This window comes from Cydia splendana, chromosome 5 (assembly GCF_910591565.1).
Source record: "Cydia splendana chromosome 5, ilCydSple1.2, whole genome shotgun sequence".
Taxonomy (NCBI): Eukaryota; Metazoa; Arthropoda; class Insecta; order Lepidoptera; family Tortricidae; genus Cydia; species Cydia splendana.
This window is the reverse complement of record NC_085964.1, coordinates 14,145,981-14,165,334: the sequence shown is the minus strand read 5'-3', so window position 1 is coordinate 14,165,334 and position 19,354 is coordinate 14,145,981. Positions and strand designations below refer to the sequence as shown.

Here is a 19,354-nt window from a genome sequence, read left to right as displayed (position 1 = left end):
AGTAGGTATTTTTTTTAATACGTCATAAATCGTAAACCGCAATTTTATTATGTTACTTGCTGCTACGGAACCCTTCATGGGCGAGTCCGACTCGCACTTGGCCGCTTTTTTTATCTGATAGTCGGCAAATGAGCCGCCTGATGGGAAGCGGTCCTCTGATACTACTTTAATACTGATAATACTTTAAACACTAAAACGTCCATGCGTTATTGATTTAGTGTAATTACGCCACAACAACCTTTTGGCTGCACTTGGGCCGAGCACAAACGTAAACAGTAGCAGTAGGTACTAGGTACAAAGAAATCACGGAGCGACATAACCTCCACGTTCAAAGCTACCACGATAGGCTCAGCTAGAAAGTCGTGGAGTAACTGACTGCAACTAAATATGGGAGCGATAGCTTGCACTCCGTGGTCCATAGCGGTCAAACAGATGGCGATGGTGTCGCATTCTTACGCCGATAAGGATCCGATAATAGATAAAATAGATAATTTTAGATATTAGACAAAACAAAAAACCTAAGGTAGGTAATAAACACATTAGAAAATGTTGGCTAACGGCGTATTGCATAGAGTATCATTATATGGAACTTGCTAACTATTTTTTTTATTTATTTTTTTTATTCATTTATTTCAAGCTATAAGGCTCATAATTGGTTGTCAACAAATGTCAAAAATAATAATTTAAAAATTCCTATTAATTAATACTAATAAAATAAATATACCCAAAAATTAAAATTAAAAATTTAAATTGAATTTAAACTTTCTAATTTATTCAATGAGGTCATTTCATTTTAATAAATATTAAATGTGACAGTTAGTTTTAAGAAAGATATCTTACAGAAAGTGAATACAGCGTATAATATAAATGTAACCTAAAATTAAAACTACATACAAAACTAAACTTACATTAAAATAAACCTACTTAAAAATTAACAACAATAAAAAAATTAAACTATTAAAATTGGAATAAATAAAACAATAAATAATATAATAAAAGCTACAAATTACTTAGTCCCTATCCTATCCTATCCCAGTCTTAATTACATGCCTGTCACAGCAACTATGTAAACAAAAGTTACTAGTAAATTCATTCATTCATCAAGTTTGATTAAATAGATAGCAAGTTTCATAGAATGACACTACCAATACGACAGTTTTGTTAATTACACAAACGTGCACGGCGCGTAACGGGATGAGTAAGTAATATATAATAAAAATGTAATTATATTTGGCGTATTAAGCGGGACGCGAGTCGTATTAACCGTGAAATGTAATTTACGACCTCCACTAAATGCATGATCTACTAATACTCAAACAACAAAATATCTGCAAACAAAAGATTATACGAGTATAGCGCCAACTGCGCGCCTCTGGGCTGTATCTTATTCTTTGAACCTCGTGGCGGTGCAGCGATACAAAATTCACGTACGATCGCAGTGAGCGGGGTAAGCGGGTGGTGCGGGGACAGAGCGCTTAGCTCCACCCAGACGCTCAAGGGCATTGGGCCTACCTATCGTCTTAATTAGCTATCCCAAGTTGGTTTTTGGATTACAATATGGATATTTTTGTATTATTTATGTTACAGTTGTCAAATATACATCAATTATTAATTAAATGAAACTGGATAGGATAGCCAGTTGCAGAAACTATTTGACACACCAATTAAAGTAACTGAGTAATCCTAAGTATTCACCGTCAACTGTTAACTAACGAACGAAGACTGCTGCTAGTGCTGCTTATACCTTGGACACCTAGGAGAACAAACCCCTCCATTCACAAAGAGCTCTATATCGCCTCTCGTGCCATGGATGAGCCCTTAGATTCTTCGGACATATTATCCAACGCATGATGTGAATTTAAGCCGAATGAATGGCAAACGTGCTCGAGTTGGAGCATTTGTGAGATGGTCGAACGCTATGAAGAAGTCGGCTTGCGGCAGTTTGCACCATGCAGTCCATACGGCTTATGACCGCACGAAATGGAGACAAATTACATGTGGTCGCGAGCCTCATCAATGAGAAAACGAGAAAGAAGATACGTCTCAGTGAGCCTGGTGGTTTGGTTGTATGACAAGAAAACCATTAAATAGAAGCCATAGCAATCAACTATGTCTAGCAAATGTCAAGGATATGTGGAGTTGTGTTTTGTTAAAGTGCGTCATTTTTAATAGGATAATAAGCCATGGAAAGCTTGAGCTAACGGAGAGTTACAGATCGGATCGAAGGTCATTGGGACCAGGTAACCTCTTCATGCAAGCCAGTTACTAGGGAAATCAAGTTATTATATCTATGCTATATTCATTTACAAACCCTATTTTACTCACAGCATATTCAAACTATACGTAGTTCACTGACCAGCAACCTGCATTGATCAAATTTCAAGAAAAACAACAAATTAATGAGTTTTCTTAAGAAACGTGAAAATCAAGGTCACGCCGATTTCACGCCGAAAACACGCCGCCGCCGCCGATTTTTTTGCAAACGCCGCCGCCGCTCATTTTTTAATCGGCGCACACGTCTACTCGGAAACTACTGGACCAATTAAGTTGAAATTTGGTACATATATGTAAATTAGTGACCCAAAGACGGTCATGTAACGTAAATAAATAAATTTTAAACATGGGGGCCACTTTTCTCATTTACCCCCCGATAAATGAGAAAATTAAAAAATAAAGTTTTTCAAACTATATTGAGTTATATGTCAAATGAAAGAGCTCATTTTGAAAATTTCAAATATATTTTTTTTATAATTTTAAAATATACATAATTATAGGTTAGAAGTTATTTAAGAAAATTGCCAAAAAATGACCATTCCCCGCTTTATCTCCGAAACTACTGGGTCAAAAATTTTGAAAAAAATACACAAATTAGTTCTTTACTTATAGATGACAGGAAAACCTATTCGAAATATGCAGTCAAGCGTGAGTCGGACTTAATGTACGGAACCCTTGCAACGCGAGTCCGACTCGCACTTGGCCGGTTTCATGTATTATCTTAATACCTACCTCCCGGCATATCGGATGTGATACATCCATGATCTCAATTGATTGATTCTGAGCAATTGTAGAAAACTCGATGTTTTCTCAGAAAGTAAGATTTCACGTTTTGTGGGTAGGTCTCAAAAAGATTTATAGCTAATGTAGCTATACGTAGTTTGAATTCGGAAACTTCGTTTTTTACTCAATACACATTAAAAAATCGGCAAACTGGGAAACTCCTTTTTTTAAAAGACGGTGAAAATTTGTATCATCGATACTCGTGTTCCTTGAATGATCCATATTGCATAGAGATAATATTTATTTAGGTACTAAATGGTCCGTTTAAAATGTAGCTATTTATATTTTTTATGTATGTTACCGGCCAACCTATTTTAGGACAAACTAGTTTTTTCCTAGGCTAAAACAGTTTATCCTGAAGTGTACTTATGTATTCATATTAGGCTCAACCAGGCGGCTTAGCACGGTCGCGTTTTTATCCCTTGTCACCATGCCTGTCACGTTCTAACAAGTATGTAAGTGCGAAAGGGACGCGTATAGTGATAGTCGATAAAAATGGAACCGTGCTGAGCCCGCAGTTCAGCCTAGGTTAAACAAGTTTCTCCTATCGGCCTTTGGACTGACCAGTTTAGCCTAGTTTGTACCGGTTTATCCTATCGCATACACTATGATCTGTTTTGGCCTAGTAAAAACTAGTTTCTCCTAAAATCGGGTTTGGCCTGTAACATATACATAGAAAGAATCCACTGTTACAAAATCAAACTAAAAAGCTAATTTTCATAGACTTTGTTGTTTCTCTTGCAGCATTCCTTTTAGGATCGATAGTAGCCGCCGTGTCACCCGCCGTGATTGTGCCTTGCCTATTCCGACTCAGAAACAAAGGCTACGGAGTATCTAAGGGCATCCCGACCTTGGTCCTCGCCGTGTCCGGAGTCGATGACGCTGCCAGTGTAGCCGTGTTCGGAATTGTCTCCTCCATCATGTTCTCTAGTGCCTCCATGACTATGAATATTATCCAAGTACGTGTCACTTCAAGAATAATTTCTTAACTATTGTGAAATTAAATTATGGGCAGAAAAAAAACAGCATACGTTTTTTTTTTTATTCTAATAACAAGAATTCTTGTTTCACGAATTATTCTCTCGCAATTTTGCATTGTTTCGAACCGGTATTTACCAAAAATAATTCTAATCTTAAATATACATTCTAGATTACCCGATTTTTAAGCTTGAAAGGCCAGACTCAAAGTTGTCAATTAAATGCTTGTTACGCTTTACTTCAGTTACATAAACTTTGATCAAATTTTATGCGATTAACATGTAAACATGTTAACATGTAACATGTTTTACTTTCCAGGGTCCCTTGAGTATAATTGTTGGAATAGTGTTCGGTGGAGCTTGCGGCTACTTGGTGAAGGTAGTGCCGGAAAAGAACGACGCCTTTGTCGTGCCTCTTCGAGTGCTGATGTTGTTGGCGGGTGGGATAGTCTCGGTGATTGGTTCGGAAGAAATCGGATGGGGTGGCGCAGGTCAGTAGTGTGCGTCAGAAGCACAAAATTTTTACTTAAGGGGCTACCCGAGGTTTTCATCGATTTATTGACTAGTTTTGAATCGTATCTCCTTTTTTTGCACTACAGATAGAATTATAAGACAAACGGTTATCGATTTTTCCATCTTTAATCTCCGGATTTGTCCACCGGATTTTGAAAAATATGAATACTTATTTTTTTATGAATTTTTTAAACATTGTCTAAAAAAACACTTTTTCGTATCTAGTTTGCAGTGAAGGATCTTACATGTACGAAATCTACATATTGGGTTCGTCTTTGACGTCTCGAAAACGTGTACAAGGTTTTAATTTTAAACTAATTAACACAAAATTTATGGCCAGAAAACCAGTTTTTAGCCTAAAATTGTTCAACTTTGATGTCAAATATCTCGAAGACAATGAACTATGAAGTAAATATGGGATACTATATTGCTTAAAGCCGTTGCTGTTAATATAATAAGCTACAAAAAACATTAGAAAACTAAGGAATTCAGATCGAAGGTCATTGGCGTGGGGTAGCCCCTACATATCAGATCGAAATTGTTTGGCGAGGCGCAGATCCGTACTTTATTAGAAAAATAGAGAAAACTTGAAGAAATATGTGTTTTGAAGTGAAGCCATAAGAATAATACGGTGTGAATATTTAAGTACCTGTGTACCTAACGAGTAGAATCTAGAAACAATGTTTGAAACTTTGTAGTGGTGATACTATTACACAAAACTAATAAGTATATATTTTTTTCGGTGTACTTTCGTTTGGGCCAAATACCTTTCGCCAAATTTCACTTCCCAACAAACTTATCGCAATAGTTTCATTTCCCAAAGGAACCTTTAGCAAAGTTACACTTCGCATATAATTTATTTGGTCAAATTATCACTTGGCATGATTTTACTTTGTCAAATGTTGTTAGGACAAAAAGTTATTTAGCAAACGTTTTTTATTGGCTAATATTATATTCCAAAAAAGCCGTTAAGTGGGTTAGGTTAGGTTTGAACTGCGATCCTTACAGGACCGAACAAAAGTGGGTTAGGTTAGGTTAGAACTGCGAGCCTTACAGAAACAAAATGCTACTAGAAAAGTGGATTTGATTAGGTTCGAACTGCTATCCTCACAGAACCGAACTGCTATCAGAGAAGTGGGTTAGGTTAGGCTAGAACTACGACCCTTACAGAAACGAAATGCTACTAGAAAAATGGGTGGTTTTACCTCCTGTTCTACATAGTGCACCATCTACACCGGCTCCCATAGAAATCGGTTTTTTTTCTTAAAAATTATATTATATGTTTATGGTTCAACTAATCACATCCGTAGGTATGCGTAAAACATAACCAAAATGATAAAACAACCAAGGTCGGGATTAAGTATTTCAAATAAAAGCAAAAATAAAAATATCTATTGGTATGTAAATTGTTTGCCATCGCTGTATGCCATGGAATATGTTATGCTTAAGGCGCGGTGTGTACTAAAATGCGCTTTTTTGTCACCATATTTACAGACTTTTACAAGGATTTCATGCATTATTTTCTAGTATGTATAACTTCAGTCCTTGAACTACGTTATTGCTGGTCAGAAACACGCCGGCTCATTATTTTCTCGATAGAATCTTAAGTTGAAAACATGCCTAACACTGTCTTTATTTCCTTATGTCAGAAGTACTAGGACGAAAATGTATATGAAACTTACTTAAGTCGATAGCTTTTAAGTAAATCTTCATTATTGCTTGTCCTTTTATCGATACGTTAATTTTTTCATTCATCATTTTATGAATTCAACATTTTGCCTACTAAATTACACCCTACGCGGCAATACCTTGCGCCCATTCTTCACGCCAGTACGCCCGTGACCACTGTCGGCGTCGGACCTATGCTAGTTTAGCGGACGGTTCATAAATATGCAAATATGTTATACACACAATGTTTTTCAACATACTTACGAAGAAAAGCAAAATAATTCTTAAATACGGTGACATTTGAGACATTCGTCCGTCATATTGTCTTTTATAACAAGTTGAGCAGCAAAGGCACACACCCATCTAACCAATCCGGAATTCAGTCACGATTGATAAATTGTGTAAACATATTTTAAAAGGCTATTAAATTAATCAATTAATTGAATAATTTTTAAACATAGATATACAGGATTCAAATAGTAGGAGATCCCACATATTGTTAAATCTGGCGTAAAGGAAACTATGATGAGTCCATATGAAGAGTATATTGTCGAGGATTAGGCACTGATACAAATTTAGTCTGGTTAGCAGCAAGGTCGAAACGAATGTGACGGCATCACGCACGCGAACAAAAGCTGTATATTTATTCAAACATTTAAACTTGTTCCACGTGCGTTTATGCAGTTACCTATAAAACAAGATTCTTTAAGTTTACGAAGACACTTTCCAACACTGGCCCTTAAACCAAAGCAATCTTGTTTAAACACACAAACACAAAACTTAAATAGTGACTTACACTTCACTATAACATTAAATTAACAAAAACATATGCACTGAACTTTCGCTACACCTTATTAACAAAGTTCAGTTATTCACATTATGAATTGTTATTCAATAAATGTTTATAAAATAAACAAGTCTTTTAATTTCATGTAATCACTATCATGTTTGACTAAACCAACAAATAACCATGATGGTAATTACATTAAGAACACAATTATTACATAGAATACATAGTTAAATGTATTTACCTATGACAGTAATGTGAACTGTCTCACAAACTTACTGTGTTTAACTTTACACAACGCTTTCGTCAGTATATCTGCCAACATATCATTAGTATTTAGATACTCAATAGTAATCTTATTCCTATTAACAAGTTCTCTAATAAAATGATGACGTATATCGATATGTTTGGTCCTAGCATGATGTAAAGAGCTCCTACACAATTTTAGCGCTGACTGATTGTCATTGAAAATTGTCGGTACAATTTCTTTATTTATAATTTCTTTCAGAAATGTACTAATAAACAAACCCTCTTTACAAGAATTAGACAAAGAGTAGTATTCGGCTTCGGTAGAGCTAAGGCTAACTGTTTTTTGCTTGCGACTTTCCCAAGTAACTACTGACTCACCTATTTTAAAAACATAGCCCGTGTACGACCGGCGGTCTACGTCGTCACTGCCCCAGTCTGCATCCGCATATCCGGTGATATCCAGCTGCTGCTTGCCTTTCTTAAAAGTCAAACGGAGATCCAAGGTACCTTTCAAGTAGCGCAGGACTCTTTTGGCTGCTTTCCAGTGGGTCTCTGTAAATGATTCATTAAATTGACTCAAGTAGCTAACTGCGTATGCGATGTCTGGTCGGGTACAGATAGCAATATACATAAGAGAACCTACAAGACCTCTATAATCATAGGTATCATCTCTTTGATTGCCCCTAGGTAACTTAAGTCCAGTTTCCATGGGAGTAGGCGAACACTTACATCAAGATGTTCAATCTTCATACCGTACTCAACCGCCAAGGCTAACAAAGTACGTATAGTGGAATATCTGACAACCGGTGAATACGTCTCCTCATAGTCTATTCCATATTGCTGCGTGAAGCCTTTAGCTACCAGGCGTGCCCTATATTTGAGTAGTTCACCGTTCAATCCACGTTTCACTTTGAACACCCACTTGCATTTGACAGGTTTTTGTGACTCTCGTCGATCTGTCAGTGTCCAACACTCGTTCTTAATAAATGAGTTGTACTCACAAGACATTGCTTCCCTCCAATTGTCAGCATCTGGACCACTCAGTGCTTCTCGTACAGTCCGTGGAGCATCTGGATCGCACGTGCCCGCTAGGAATCCAAAATGTGGTGAGCCCGATGAACTGTCATATTCCGAAGTATCCGTACTCTCCTCCTCTGGAATATAAGTTGCATCGGCCGGATCATCACATTCACTAGAGCTAGACGAATCATTTATTGTGATCGTACTCGTTCGATCGCTCGTACTCTGAGAATTTTGTGTTAAATTGGCATCATCAGACGTACCGCTCACTACCGATATCTCTGGTTGTACAGAAGTTGGGTTCGACAATTCGATTACAACATTTTTATTTCCATTATTTTCAATTGACTCAATGACATTGTCAATGTCATCACTTGATACTTTTTTAATGAACGTATTTTCTAAGAAGGTTACATCTCTGGCTTTGATGCATTTTGTTGGTTGTTCCGGGTCCAAGAGTCTATAACCCTTTGTATGCTCACAATACCCAACAAAAATGTACTTTTTGCATTTCGGATCTAATTTTGAACGCTTCAAAGTCATCGCATAAGCCACAGAACCAAAGATACGTAAATGACTTAGAGATACCTTTTTGCCACTCCACTTTTCTTCAGGAGTGCTCCCCAGTACAGCTTTCGTAGGACAGCGGTTTTTGACGTAGACGGCCGTGTTAACAGCCTCCGCCCAGTGTCGGAAGGCCCATAAGTTAGCTACTAAATTAGGTACATAATACACATCACTTATAGTCTTTACAGTGCCATTACGTTGTTCCACTTGAACATTACCTCGCCCGGCCGTAAATAGTTTGTCTCCGTTAGCTACAGTCACTTGCAACGATTTCTCTGACTTCATGTCACTCATCATGTTCACATCAAGGAATTGGACATGATGAGTCCATATGAAGAGTATATTGTCGAGGATTAGGCACTGATACAAATTTAGTCTGGTTAGCAGCAAGGTCGAAACGAATGTGACGGCATCACGCACGCGAACAAAAGCTGTATATTTATTCAAACATTTAAACTTGTTCCACGTGCGTTTATGCAGTTACCTATAAAACAAGATTCTTTAAGTTTACGAAGACACTTTCCAACACATATATGGTCGACCTTCACCAATCTGTCTGACGGATGAAACTATGAAAATATGAAAGAAACTATGTTCCAGAACATAAATAAATAGGGTTGCCTAAAGAAATATGGTCAAGGCTATTTTTAATAAAAAAAAATTAAAAAAAAATTTTCGGCAAATTTTACCGATTTGTCTGACGAACGAAATAAGTTTCAATGGAAAGTATACAACTTGTACAACATAAATCAACTAGGTTGCCTATCTTTTTCCGGTCACTATTATGTGGTTGCCGTGTTTAAAGAGGTGATTTTATATCGATAATTGCACTCATCTGTCTGACGCTTGAATTATATATCAAAATGATGGTAATTTTATTACAAGTACAATGGTATAGGGTTGCCTGCGAAAATCCGGTCACAAATAAGGGTTGCCAGGCTTTTAATTAAAATAAGAAGGGATGACTTTTAGCGATAACTCATAAACAGCTTAACAGATCAAGTTTGTTTTAATTTTATTTGATTGAGTTTTTTAAGCACTATTTTCATGATTTTTTTTTTATATTTTTTGGACACATGGTTCAAAAGTTCGAAGGAATTTTTTTTTTCTTTCTAAACGATTATTTCCGAAATGATTCACTTTATCAAGAAATGTTGTTTAGAGACCCCTATTTATTTTGAAAGGCCTATCCAACGACACCCCACACTATAAGGTTGAAACGATAAAAAAATTGTCACACACATTTTGTTTCTTTCAAAGCGATTATTTCCGAAAATATTCACTTTATCAAAAAATGTTCTTCTAAAACCCCTATTCATTTTGAAAGACCTTTCCAACAACATCCCATACCATAGGGTTGACACGAAAAAAAATATCCTCACGTACATTTTGTTTTTCCTAAAATAACTATTTATTTTAAAATACCTATCCAACGACATGTCACACTATAGGGTTGAAGCGAAAAAAAATTACATGCCCACTTTTCATATAAGGGAGCCACTACCCTATTAAATATTTTTTCTAGTTTTTATTTTACGACTTTGTCAGCGTAACTGATTTATATGTATATTCTTGCTTATTCTAAACTAAAAAATTGATTTGTGATGAACAATTACGAAAAAACGACGTTTTCTTAAATCGACTTTTTTATATCTTTAACAACCCTAAATTATTGATCGTAACGTAAAAATAAAAATAACCAAATTTGTAGGAGTTCGTCTTTGTACTAATGATGAATGTTATTGTTCCCGTTTTGTTTTGATTTTTGTACAATAAAGTGTTTTGGGGGGGGTGGGGGAAATTTTATGTTAAAACTTTTGTTATTGTTTTGTATGCTATTCGTACAGATATTCGAGATATGAGCAAAAATATGAAAAAGGTACCTTCACCCCCCTCCCCCCTACACCCTCAGCACACCCGCTAAGCTCGAGGACTTTAAGTATGTTTATCTGGACACTACAAGGTATATCTGTGCCAATTTTCAAAATTATACGAATTATTTCCGCAGTTTTTTTTTATTTTCTTGAGCTGTTAACTAACTCGAATGTCTACAAACTTTAAATGCTTGACTTTTACTCGTCAATTCAAAATTAGAAAAATAGTAAGTAATTACAGTTAGAGTTATAATTTTTTTTTTGTGAAGATAGCTAATTTTATCTACTTATTGGAGCTATGCATAACTCAATAGTCCCACAAATTATCTTAGCTTTACTAGTATTCTTCCTTATTTTCACTACCTACTTACCCGAAATTGACTGCTAGAGTTAGACCAAGTCTGCAACGATTTTGATAGCATAGGCAGTGCAAGTGTTATTCATAATTTCATAGAAGTTTGACGTTTAAAATAACACTTGCACTGCGTGTGCAATCAAAATCGTTGCACACTTTTCTTGGTCTAACTCTATTACATTTTTAAGGTCTATTAGTAAGTACTAGTTTCTGTCTCATAATAATTTGGCATCATTTGATTAGATTCTCAGTTTGTCGCGGTATACACTCATATTGTTTATAATTAATAATTATTTACACTCACCGTCTTACCTACCATTTTTAATTTCATTAAGTACTCATGAAAATACGAATTTGCTAATAAATCTTATTCAATATTAATTGCCGGAAAAAATCCCGGAACTGACAATTCAGAATACCGATGTCGTCAGAATAAGGACGTAGACGTGCTGCGCGGGAATGGTGCGGTGCGCCGCGCGGGGCGCCCGCCTGCCCGTTCTACCACTCGTCTGCTTCACCCCCTTGAAAACGTAAAACTCGAGTATAAGAGCGCCTTAATGATACATTTGACTAAATAATATTTGGTAAAATGAAACTTGTCCAAGTAATTATTTGCTAAACAATAACTTGCCAAAAAAGATTATTGCTAACTGGAAAATTGCGATATGTTGTTTTGCCAAACATTTTTTTGGGAAATGATAATTTGGGAAACATAGTTTGGGATGTGATACTTTGGAAAACGTTTTTGGCCCATTCGTTAGTAAACCATTTTTTTCACCTCGCCAAGTAGGAAAAGCGCTTTTCATTGCTCAAATATGAAATATACTCGCAAAACACAGAATCTAAGGTTACTTAAAAATAGATTTGGCTATGATACCTATCCTAAGTTTAATGCACAAAATAATATTTAATCGATCGATAATTTTTAATCGATTTGTTGTGTTACGTATTACGTAATATCTTCGTAAATTTGCAGGACCCCTAGCGGTGATCGCTTTTGCCTTCTTCGCCGGTAAAAACTGGTCGGAACAGGGGTGGGAGATGGAAGACAACCCCGTGGCGACCGCCTTTGAAATATTCTGGATGCTCTTCGAGCCCATGCTATTCTCCGTTACTGGCGCTCAAGTTGTGGTATGTTATTCAGTTCTTTTATCCTCAGCTACCGTATGAAAACCCTAACATACCGATTGAGGCATCGACTAGCTGTCTTATTTCAAAAACTATGAAATACTGCTCCTGCTCTGACTGCTCTGGCCTTCGAACCTAAAAGAAAAACTTGACTCAATAATTTGGCTATCTTAATCATTGCTTCCATAAAACTACTACTTGGGATAACCGTTAAGGCGCCTTTATCAAATATACCTTTTGTAAACAACATTGGCTATGCAAGTGCTTAAAAGTGTTCTAAGGAGTGGAGCAGATTCACTCCCATAATATTAGTTCATTAATATATTTAACTCAATTCCAATTAACGAAATCGCTATGATTTATAGCGAATATAATATCATCAAATTAACTTCCAAAACAAACCAATGATTAGTAACAGTAATTATAAAATACTCATACTTCGATTATAAATTCACAGATCGCAGACCTGGAACTCGACTTGGTGTGCGTCGGTGGAGGTATTTTAGCTGGATGCATGATTCTTCGCGCCATGCTTACTAGCGCATGCGCTGTGAGAAGTAACCTCAACATGAAAGAAAAAATATTCGTGGGTCTTTCTTGGATGGCCAAAGCCACCGTACAGGTACAACGTCAACTCAACTACCTATTTTATGAAGTTCTTAATTACTAGATCGATAGAAAGGATATTCGATGCATATATATTTCATGAGGTCTCAGGTTTACAATTGGACCCTGTAGCTAGCTGTAGTTCGCTAAAATCGCGTTTTCAATAACGCTAAATCGACTTTTTTTAATTTACTTATAATATTTGAGTGGATCCTTATCCTTACATAAATAATAATAGTAAACCTAAAATTCTGGAAAATAAACTAAATTAAGATCCAAAATATGTGTCTTTCCTTAACAGGCTGCGCTCGGACCAGTTGCTATGGATTCTGTAAAAAAGATGGCGGAACTCGCGGGTACACCCATCGATCCCCAGTTGGAGAGATACGCGGACATTGTCCTGAATATCTGCATTCTGTCAATCGTGATCACCGCTCCTCTCGGCGCGATCGTCATCACAATCACTGGCCCTCGACTACTCACCAAGACCACGAAACCGCCTGTATTAGAAGGTAAGCGCGCGTATCATTCTGTTTTGTTAAACCAAGTGGACGGCTATTTTTATGCTATTTTAGGCTATTCCTTGCAAACATAGTCTTCTGTGCCTCTATTGGCATTATTCGATTTTTTCGCATAATATACTTCTACCAAATGCTTCCAGTTTATTTTTTTATTAGTTTAATGTACTTTTTATAGATCACGATGGAATAAAATTCTCCCAATTACTTACTTAGAATTCACAGAAATTCTGGTTGGGGGGTTATGAATACAAACTGCTGCTTGGGGCTGTTATAAAATAACAACCCAGCAGGTAGACATATTTCAAGTAAAACGGGGCGGCTGCCAATTGCCATTTTCATGGTTTATCGAATTTACCTCTAAGGTAGCAAATACCTACAGCTGTTCAAAATCCTATTTTCCTCAAGTTTCGATATTCTACTATCCTCTTAAATAATAATTATGCACTACATGGATACTGACTTCTTCGTATATCCCGTGCAAGGCACCGCAGCCAGATTAGAATTCAGAGCTTAATTAAAGCTTGAAGTTAATCTTCTGACTCATACATTCTGAAACAATTTAATAAGATCTGGTCACGGAAATCTGTCAGATTAACCTGAATAGGATCTAAATTTATCAGAGCTAATATACAAATCAGACAATCATGCTTTGAATTCACGTGTGTCTGCAGTAGCCCTAAGAATGGAACGAATATGAATTTAAATGTTTGTCACAGAACGGGGGTCCTGGCGCGCTGTCACCTTAACGAATATCTCTGTACATTAGCTGATGTGGAAGTATATAAACACCGCATTTCTGCGGGAATTAATAATAAAACGTGACCTAACACATTTTTGTTTCTTAAAACAAAACTCTGCCATGAGTTACCTTAACAGGATAGTGGTGGTTTATGGTGGTGGTCGTGGTCGTAATCAATTATTAAAGTTTGACCTTATAACTAAGACGTTAAAACATACCTATTTCTATTCGTCAATATTTTATAAAAGGATGCGATATCTCCTTTGGGGTATTTCAATATAAGTCCTTAGCTCGTACTAAGCAATTACAAATACATGCCTACCGCTTACCTCTGTCTATTCGTCTATATTGTATAAAAGGATGCGATATCTCCTTTGGGTTTTTTTACAAATCCGGTGGTTTAACTTTGATCACCAGCTAAAGTATGTTTTTAATCGTTCAACAGGCTGGCGTCGATCGCACCGTCCGTCGATCCGTGACATTTCCATCATCGACGAAGAAGAAGTGGCGGAGCGCGACGCGGAGGCCGACGCGCCGGTATCTCCGGAGCCGCCGGCGCCCGCGCCCGCGCCCGCCTCGCCCGCCCCCACCCCAGCCCCCGCGGCCGCCAGCACGCCCGCGCCCGCACCCATCACCGTCCAGCCCAACAATCGCACATGACCGATCGACTCACTCTCTAAATAGCTACTTTTTCGAACGATCGATATCGTACTTAGGTCACATTAGTGATGAAATGTATAACGATGAATTATTTGCAGTCTTTACCACCCAGACGTCGCCGGTTTCACCGCCGGCAGAGATTGGTAAGGACTGGAAATACCCACAGCATGGTGATATATCTAATTATCTACGAAATATATTTTTGGAATTTACTCTTGTTATACCATCAAATACTTATTCCTATAATTCGTTACTTGGAAACAAAAACAATAATTCATGTTGTATATTTTATAAGATAAAACATAAAGAGATTTTAATTGCAACTATTTTTGAAGTTATCATAAGTATATGTATAGGGATGTTTGAGGGTATCTATACATATATTCAGAAATGTGTAAAATCTTTATTTTTGTAACAAGATAAAGATATTTATTACATATTTTTTAAATGTAGACCTCGCTTTTAACAATGTTTAAAGACATCAAGTACTGTAAGTCTCTGTTTATTTTGTTTAAGAATTAAGTATAGTTATAATATTATCTATTTATTATTACATACCTAGATTCAAGTATAGGGGCACTATTAAAAATGTAACCACCTGTGTAGGGGCCTAATGAAGAAGTATTTTCACAGTATTCATAACTGTATTGTAGATAAAAAAGGAATATAGAAATACAATTTGAATATGTACAAAGTACCGTTTAAGTGTAGAAATATTTCATCACGCTCTTAAAACGTAATGTATAATTTAGTGAGTATTAAACTGTGATTTGAGAAATGGCTTCAAAAACCGACTTGTAAATAAACTACCATTAAAGTCATAATTATTTTGATGCATTTGGTACCAATACGTGTCGTAGGTACTCCTTAAATTATAGTGATATAGAATAGAAGATTTATGGTAATATGTACCAATTATACATTGTTAAGGGACCATATTGTACTTATTTATATAATTCGTATTATTCGTTTTTGTAGGTAAGTATTATTTGAACTGTTACCTACGGAAACTTTACAGTGATAATAACTAATTAGAAATATATTTATTGAAAACAGTTTTTGAGTTTAATTTTTTAATTGAATAAATTTAATTGAAGCGCTGGTGGCCTAGCGGTAAGAGCGTGCGACTTGCAATCCGGAGGTCGCGGGTTCGAACTCCGGCTCGTACCAATGAGTTTTTCGGAACTTATGTACGAAATAGGTATCATTTGATATTTACCAGTCGCTTTTCGGTGAAGGAAAACATCGTGAGGAAACCGGACTAATCCCTATAAGGCATAGTTTCCCCTCTGGGTTGGAAGGTCAGATGGCAGTCGCTTTCGTAAAAACTAGTGCCTACGTCAAATCATGGGATTAGTTGTCAAGCGGACCCCAGGCTCTCATGAGCCGTGTCGAAATGCCGGGATAACGCGAGGAAGAAGTTTTTGAGTTTAATTTTTTTTTGATAGATAAGGTGGTAAATTAACCGAGCATGAAACTGGGTATTGTTGCTCTTAAAGCCTCCTTTCTTCGGAGCTAGCTTTGTCTATTTATGTCATACTCTCACCTTTAGACTCAGTTTAAACTAGTTTAAAGGTGTATTAAAATAAAAACATTATTTTTTCTAGCCAAAGCTTTATTGTGGTCTCATTACATTACATATAATAGTATTGAACTTAACCACTATGCTCCTAGGTGGATAAACTTTTTCTCGTCACACGTTGCTATATAATTATATATGTACTTAGTTATATTTTCCTGGATCCCTTTCGTAAATCATAGTTTTTAAAGAATTCATATGACTAAACATACATTTAGCGGCTTTCTTAAACGATACGATAAGATATACACGCAAATAATTTTATATGACATGTTTTAATGCTAATATGTAAACCATTCATATAAGAGGCCATCTACTAAGCATGTTAGTATACCTAATGACATTTTTTCTAACAAACTGTGCTAGGTGATGGAATATAATGACAACTATAAATTAATGCAAATTTAATGTCACGATCATGAGTTATGACTAGGTATACCTCACGTGTCCAATGATCCCTATGGCAGTTCATTTTGTAAGTACAATATGGAGCAGTTGTCACATAAAAGGTTTGTACATACCTAGACATTTTTTGGTATAAAACATTAATTTATTTACTGTAACTGTATATAGTTTAGTTATTTTGGATAGCAACTGTGTATCTCATAACCAATATTTTATATTAAAATTATAGCATAACTGACAACACAATTACAATAATTATTAATGTCTAAACTAAGCACTCAATTAAGTCAATACATATAATTGCTAGACAATAATCACTTACATGTAAACTACTTAAATTATGACTAGAGTAAATGCCACTAAATGCTAAAGTTATACCTAAATTTTATAATCTGCTGAAGCAGTTGTGGCAAAATATAGTCAAACCCATAATTATTAAACGGCCAACTTAAGGTACCTTTACGGACCTGTACTTAGGTAGGTACTAACTTACTAACTATATGCCATAGCTTCATTTGAATACCTATAGGTTACCAGACCGCCGGAGGAGGGTTACTTTTATCGCACATATGTAAGTGCGAGTAAGTTTGTCTAATTCTTTAGCACGACCTACAGCCTACACCGATTGACGGATTTAAACTTTAATTATGTAGTTTCATCTTAGTTAAAATAAATAATGAAAATGACAGATTTAGGGTCTAAAATGTATTTATCAGTTGAGTTTTTTTAACTCCTTTAATTCAGATTTTTCATCATAATTACATATGTGATGTGATACGTCCAAAGTACCTACGTATTACAAAGTCGCAAGACGTGAAATGCTAAGTCCGTTTTACGTATACGAACTATAAGTATAAGTGTAAGTAACTATTAGTATTGACGTAGATGTTTATAGGTTTGATTATAATTTGTCTGGTTATTTCAATCAATAAAATTAAAGTTAAATGCAGAAGTTTACATATTACTTACATCATACATTCGCAAATTTATAAATAAGAAATTTTTAAACAACTCTATTTTCGGAAATTATGGAGCTTCAGTTCTGATCGCAACTAAATATCGCCTAAAAAATTACAGAAAAATCCAAATTGGACACAATTTCTATTCAATATCTCGAAAAGAACTACAAAGAGAAAATTTTATTCAGTTGGAAAAAAGAAGCTGGTATGAATTGTCAGTCAACATCCCTATAGCGGATATTTGTTTTACCAATCAATGTTCTTTACTCATACCTACTTAGAAAAGAAAATATTCGAACGAAAAATGTGTATGACGTATGACCCACCTTACGTTATGCGCGCAAAGCCGCAGACAAAAGCTAGTAGGTATTTATTAAATATCACAAATAATCATATAAGCGGCATTACAGAAATGTACCTACTACTGTATGTATTTAGATTTAAGACATACTCACGTAAACTTTAGAGCCACTTAACATTGTAACCAAGCAGAGATACTTACTTTGCACATTAATTTTATTTTAACTTCAAAGGAGGCAGAAGTGAGACATAGAAAAAAATACAATTCAGATTTCTACTGTCTGGCAGACATCAATCTCTGTTATAAACATCACTCAAGTTAATATACGTAAAAATAGCTGGTTTGTTAGTGCACACCGTTGTATGGGGACCTTGCACTTTGAGACTATGCGCTGAAACTTGGCACAGTTGATTGTTAACCGGGAGACGCCGAGAGCATCCTCTCATGTAGTCTAAGTTCGATGCTGCGGCGCTTCACTTGGAGCAATATTTCTCTAAAACTATACCTATTAGGGCATGTAATATAATTATCATTTTCGGATAAATTAAGGATGATGAATCTATTTTTAGAACAAAAACAATGCACTTTCCAACAAAAAAAAAGAATAAAGTAGATAAGACTAAAAAACGTATTTTTGATTTTTTTATAATCACCAATTTTTTTTAAAGTATAGAAGTAATCTGAAAACAAAAAATACAGTCGTAAAGCCCCTATGATCCTAGCGAAAAAGTTTGAATAACCTTTTTTGTAGGAAATTTTATGTAGATTATTCATGTAATAAAACATTTTTTGCTATTGGCCATCGTTTACGAGTTATTTACGAATGACTAAAAAAGGGGACCTTAGAATTTATTTTCTCCCTTCAATATTTTTTTAAATATTGATCCTAGCGAAAAAAAGTAGCACTTATTTTATAAGAAATCTGAAACAGATTATTTACGTAAAAGATATCTTTTTGCTGTGCTACCGTTTACGAGTTATTTACGAAAAACTAAAAAAAAAACGATTGTAGAACAAATTATAAGTAACTTTCCACCCTTAATAATATTTTGCATTGATATCACTCTGACCCACGCTTAATATTATTTTTTATCTCCCATTTATCAACAGGTTTTGTATAATAAACTATATGTTTTTTTAAACGTAATAAGTGTAGCTTTACGACTGTATTTTTTGTTTTCAGATTCCTGCTACACTTTAAAAAAAATGGTGCTTATAAAAAAAGTACGTTTTTTAGTCTTATCTACTTTATTCTTTTTTTTGTTAGAAAGTGCATTGTTTTTGTTCTAAAAATAGATTCCTCATCCTCAATTTATCTGAAAATTATATATTACATGCCCTAATAGGTATAGTTTTAGAGACATGTTGCTCCAAGTGAAGCGCCGCAGC

General features: G+C 35.6%; 1 protein-coding gene across 5 annotated transcripts in view; it reads left to right on the top strand.

Moving 5' to 3' along the window:
- The window catches only part of LOC134790789 (sodium/hydrogen exchanger 9B2-like), a 70,295-nt gene extending 54,519 nt beyond the window's left edge, over positions 1-15,776 (top strand). For all 5 annotated transcript variants that reach the window (XM_063761722.1, XM_063761724.1, XM_063761723.1 and 2 more), the window contains 6 exons: positions 3,802-4,016; positions 4,354-4,525; positions 12,044-12,198; positions 12,653-12,817; positions 13,103-13,313; positions 14,507-15,776. In XM_063761722.1, coding sequence (XP_063617792.1) covers positions 3,802-4,016; positions 4,354-4,525; positions 12,044-12,198; positions 12,653-12,817; positions 13,103-13,313; positions 14,507-14,721 — 1,133 coding nt within the window. In that variant the 3' untranslated portion in view covers positions 14,722-15,776. The remainder of the gene's footprint in view (positions 1-3,801; positions 4,017-4,353; positions 4,526-12,043; positions 12,199-12,652; positions 12,818-13,102; positions 13,314-14,506) is intronic.
- Positions 15,777-19,354: the final 3,578 nt, after the last annotated feature.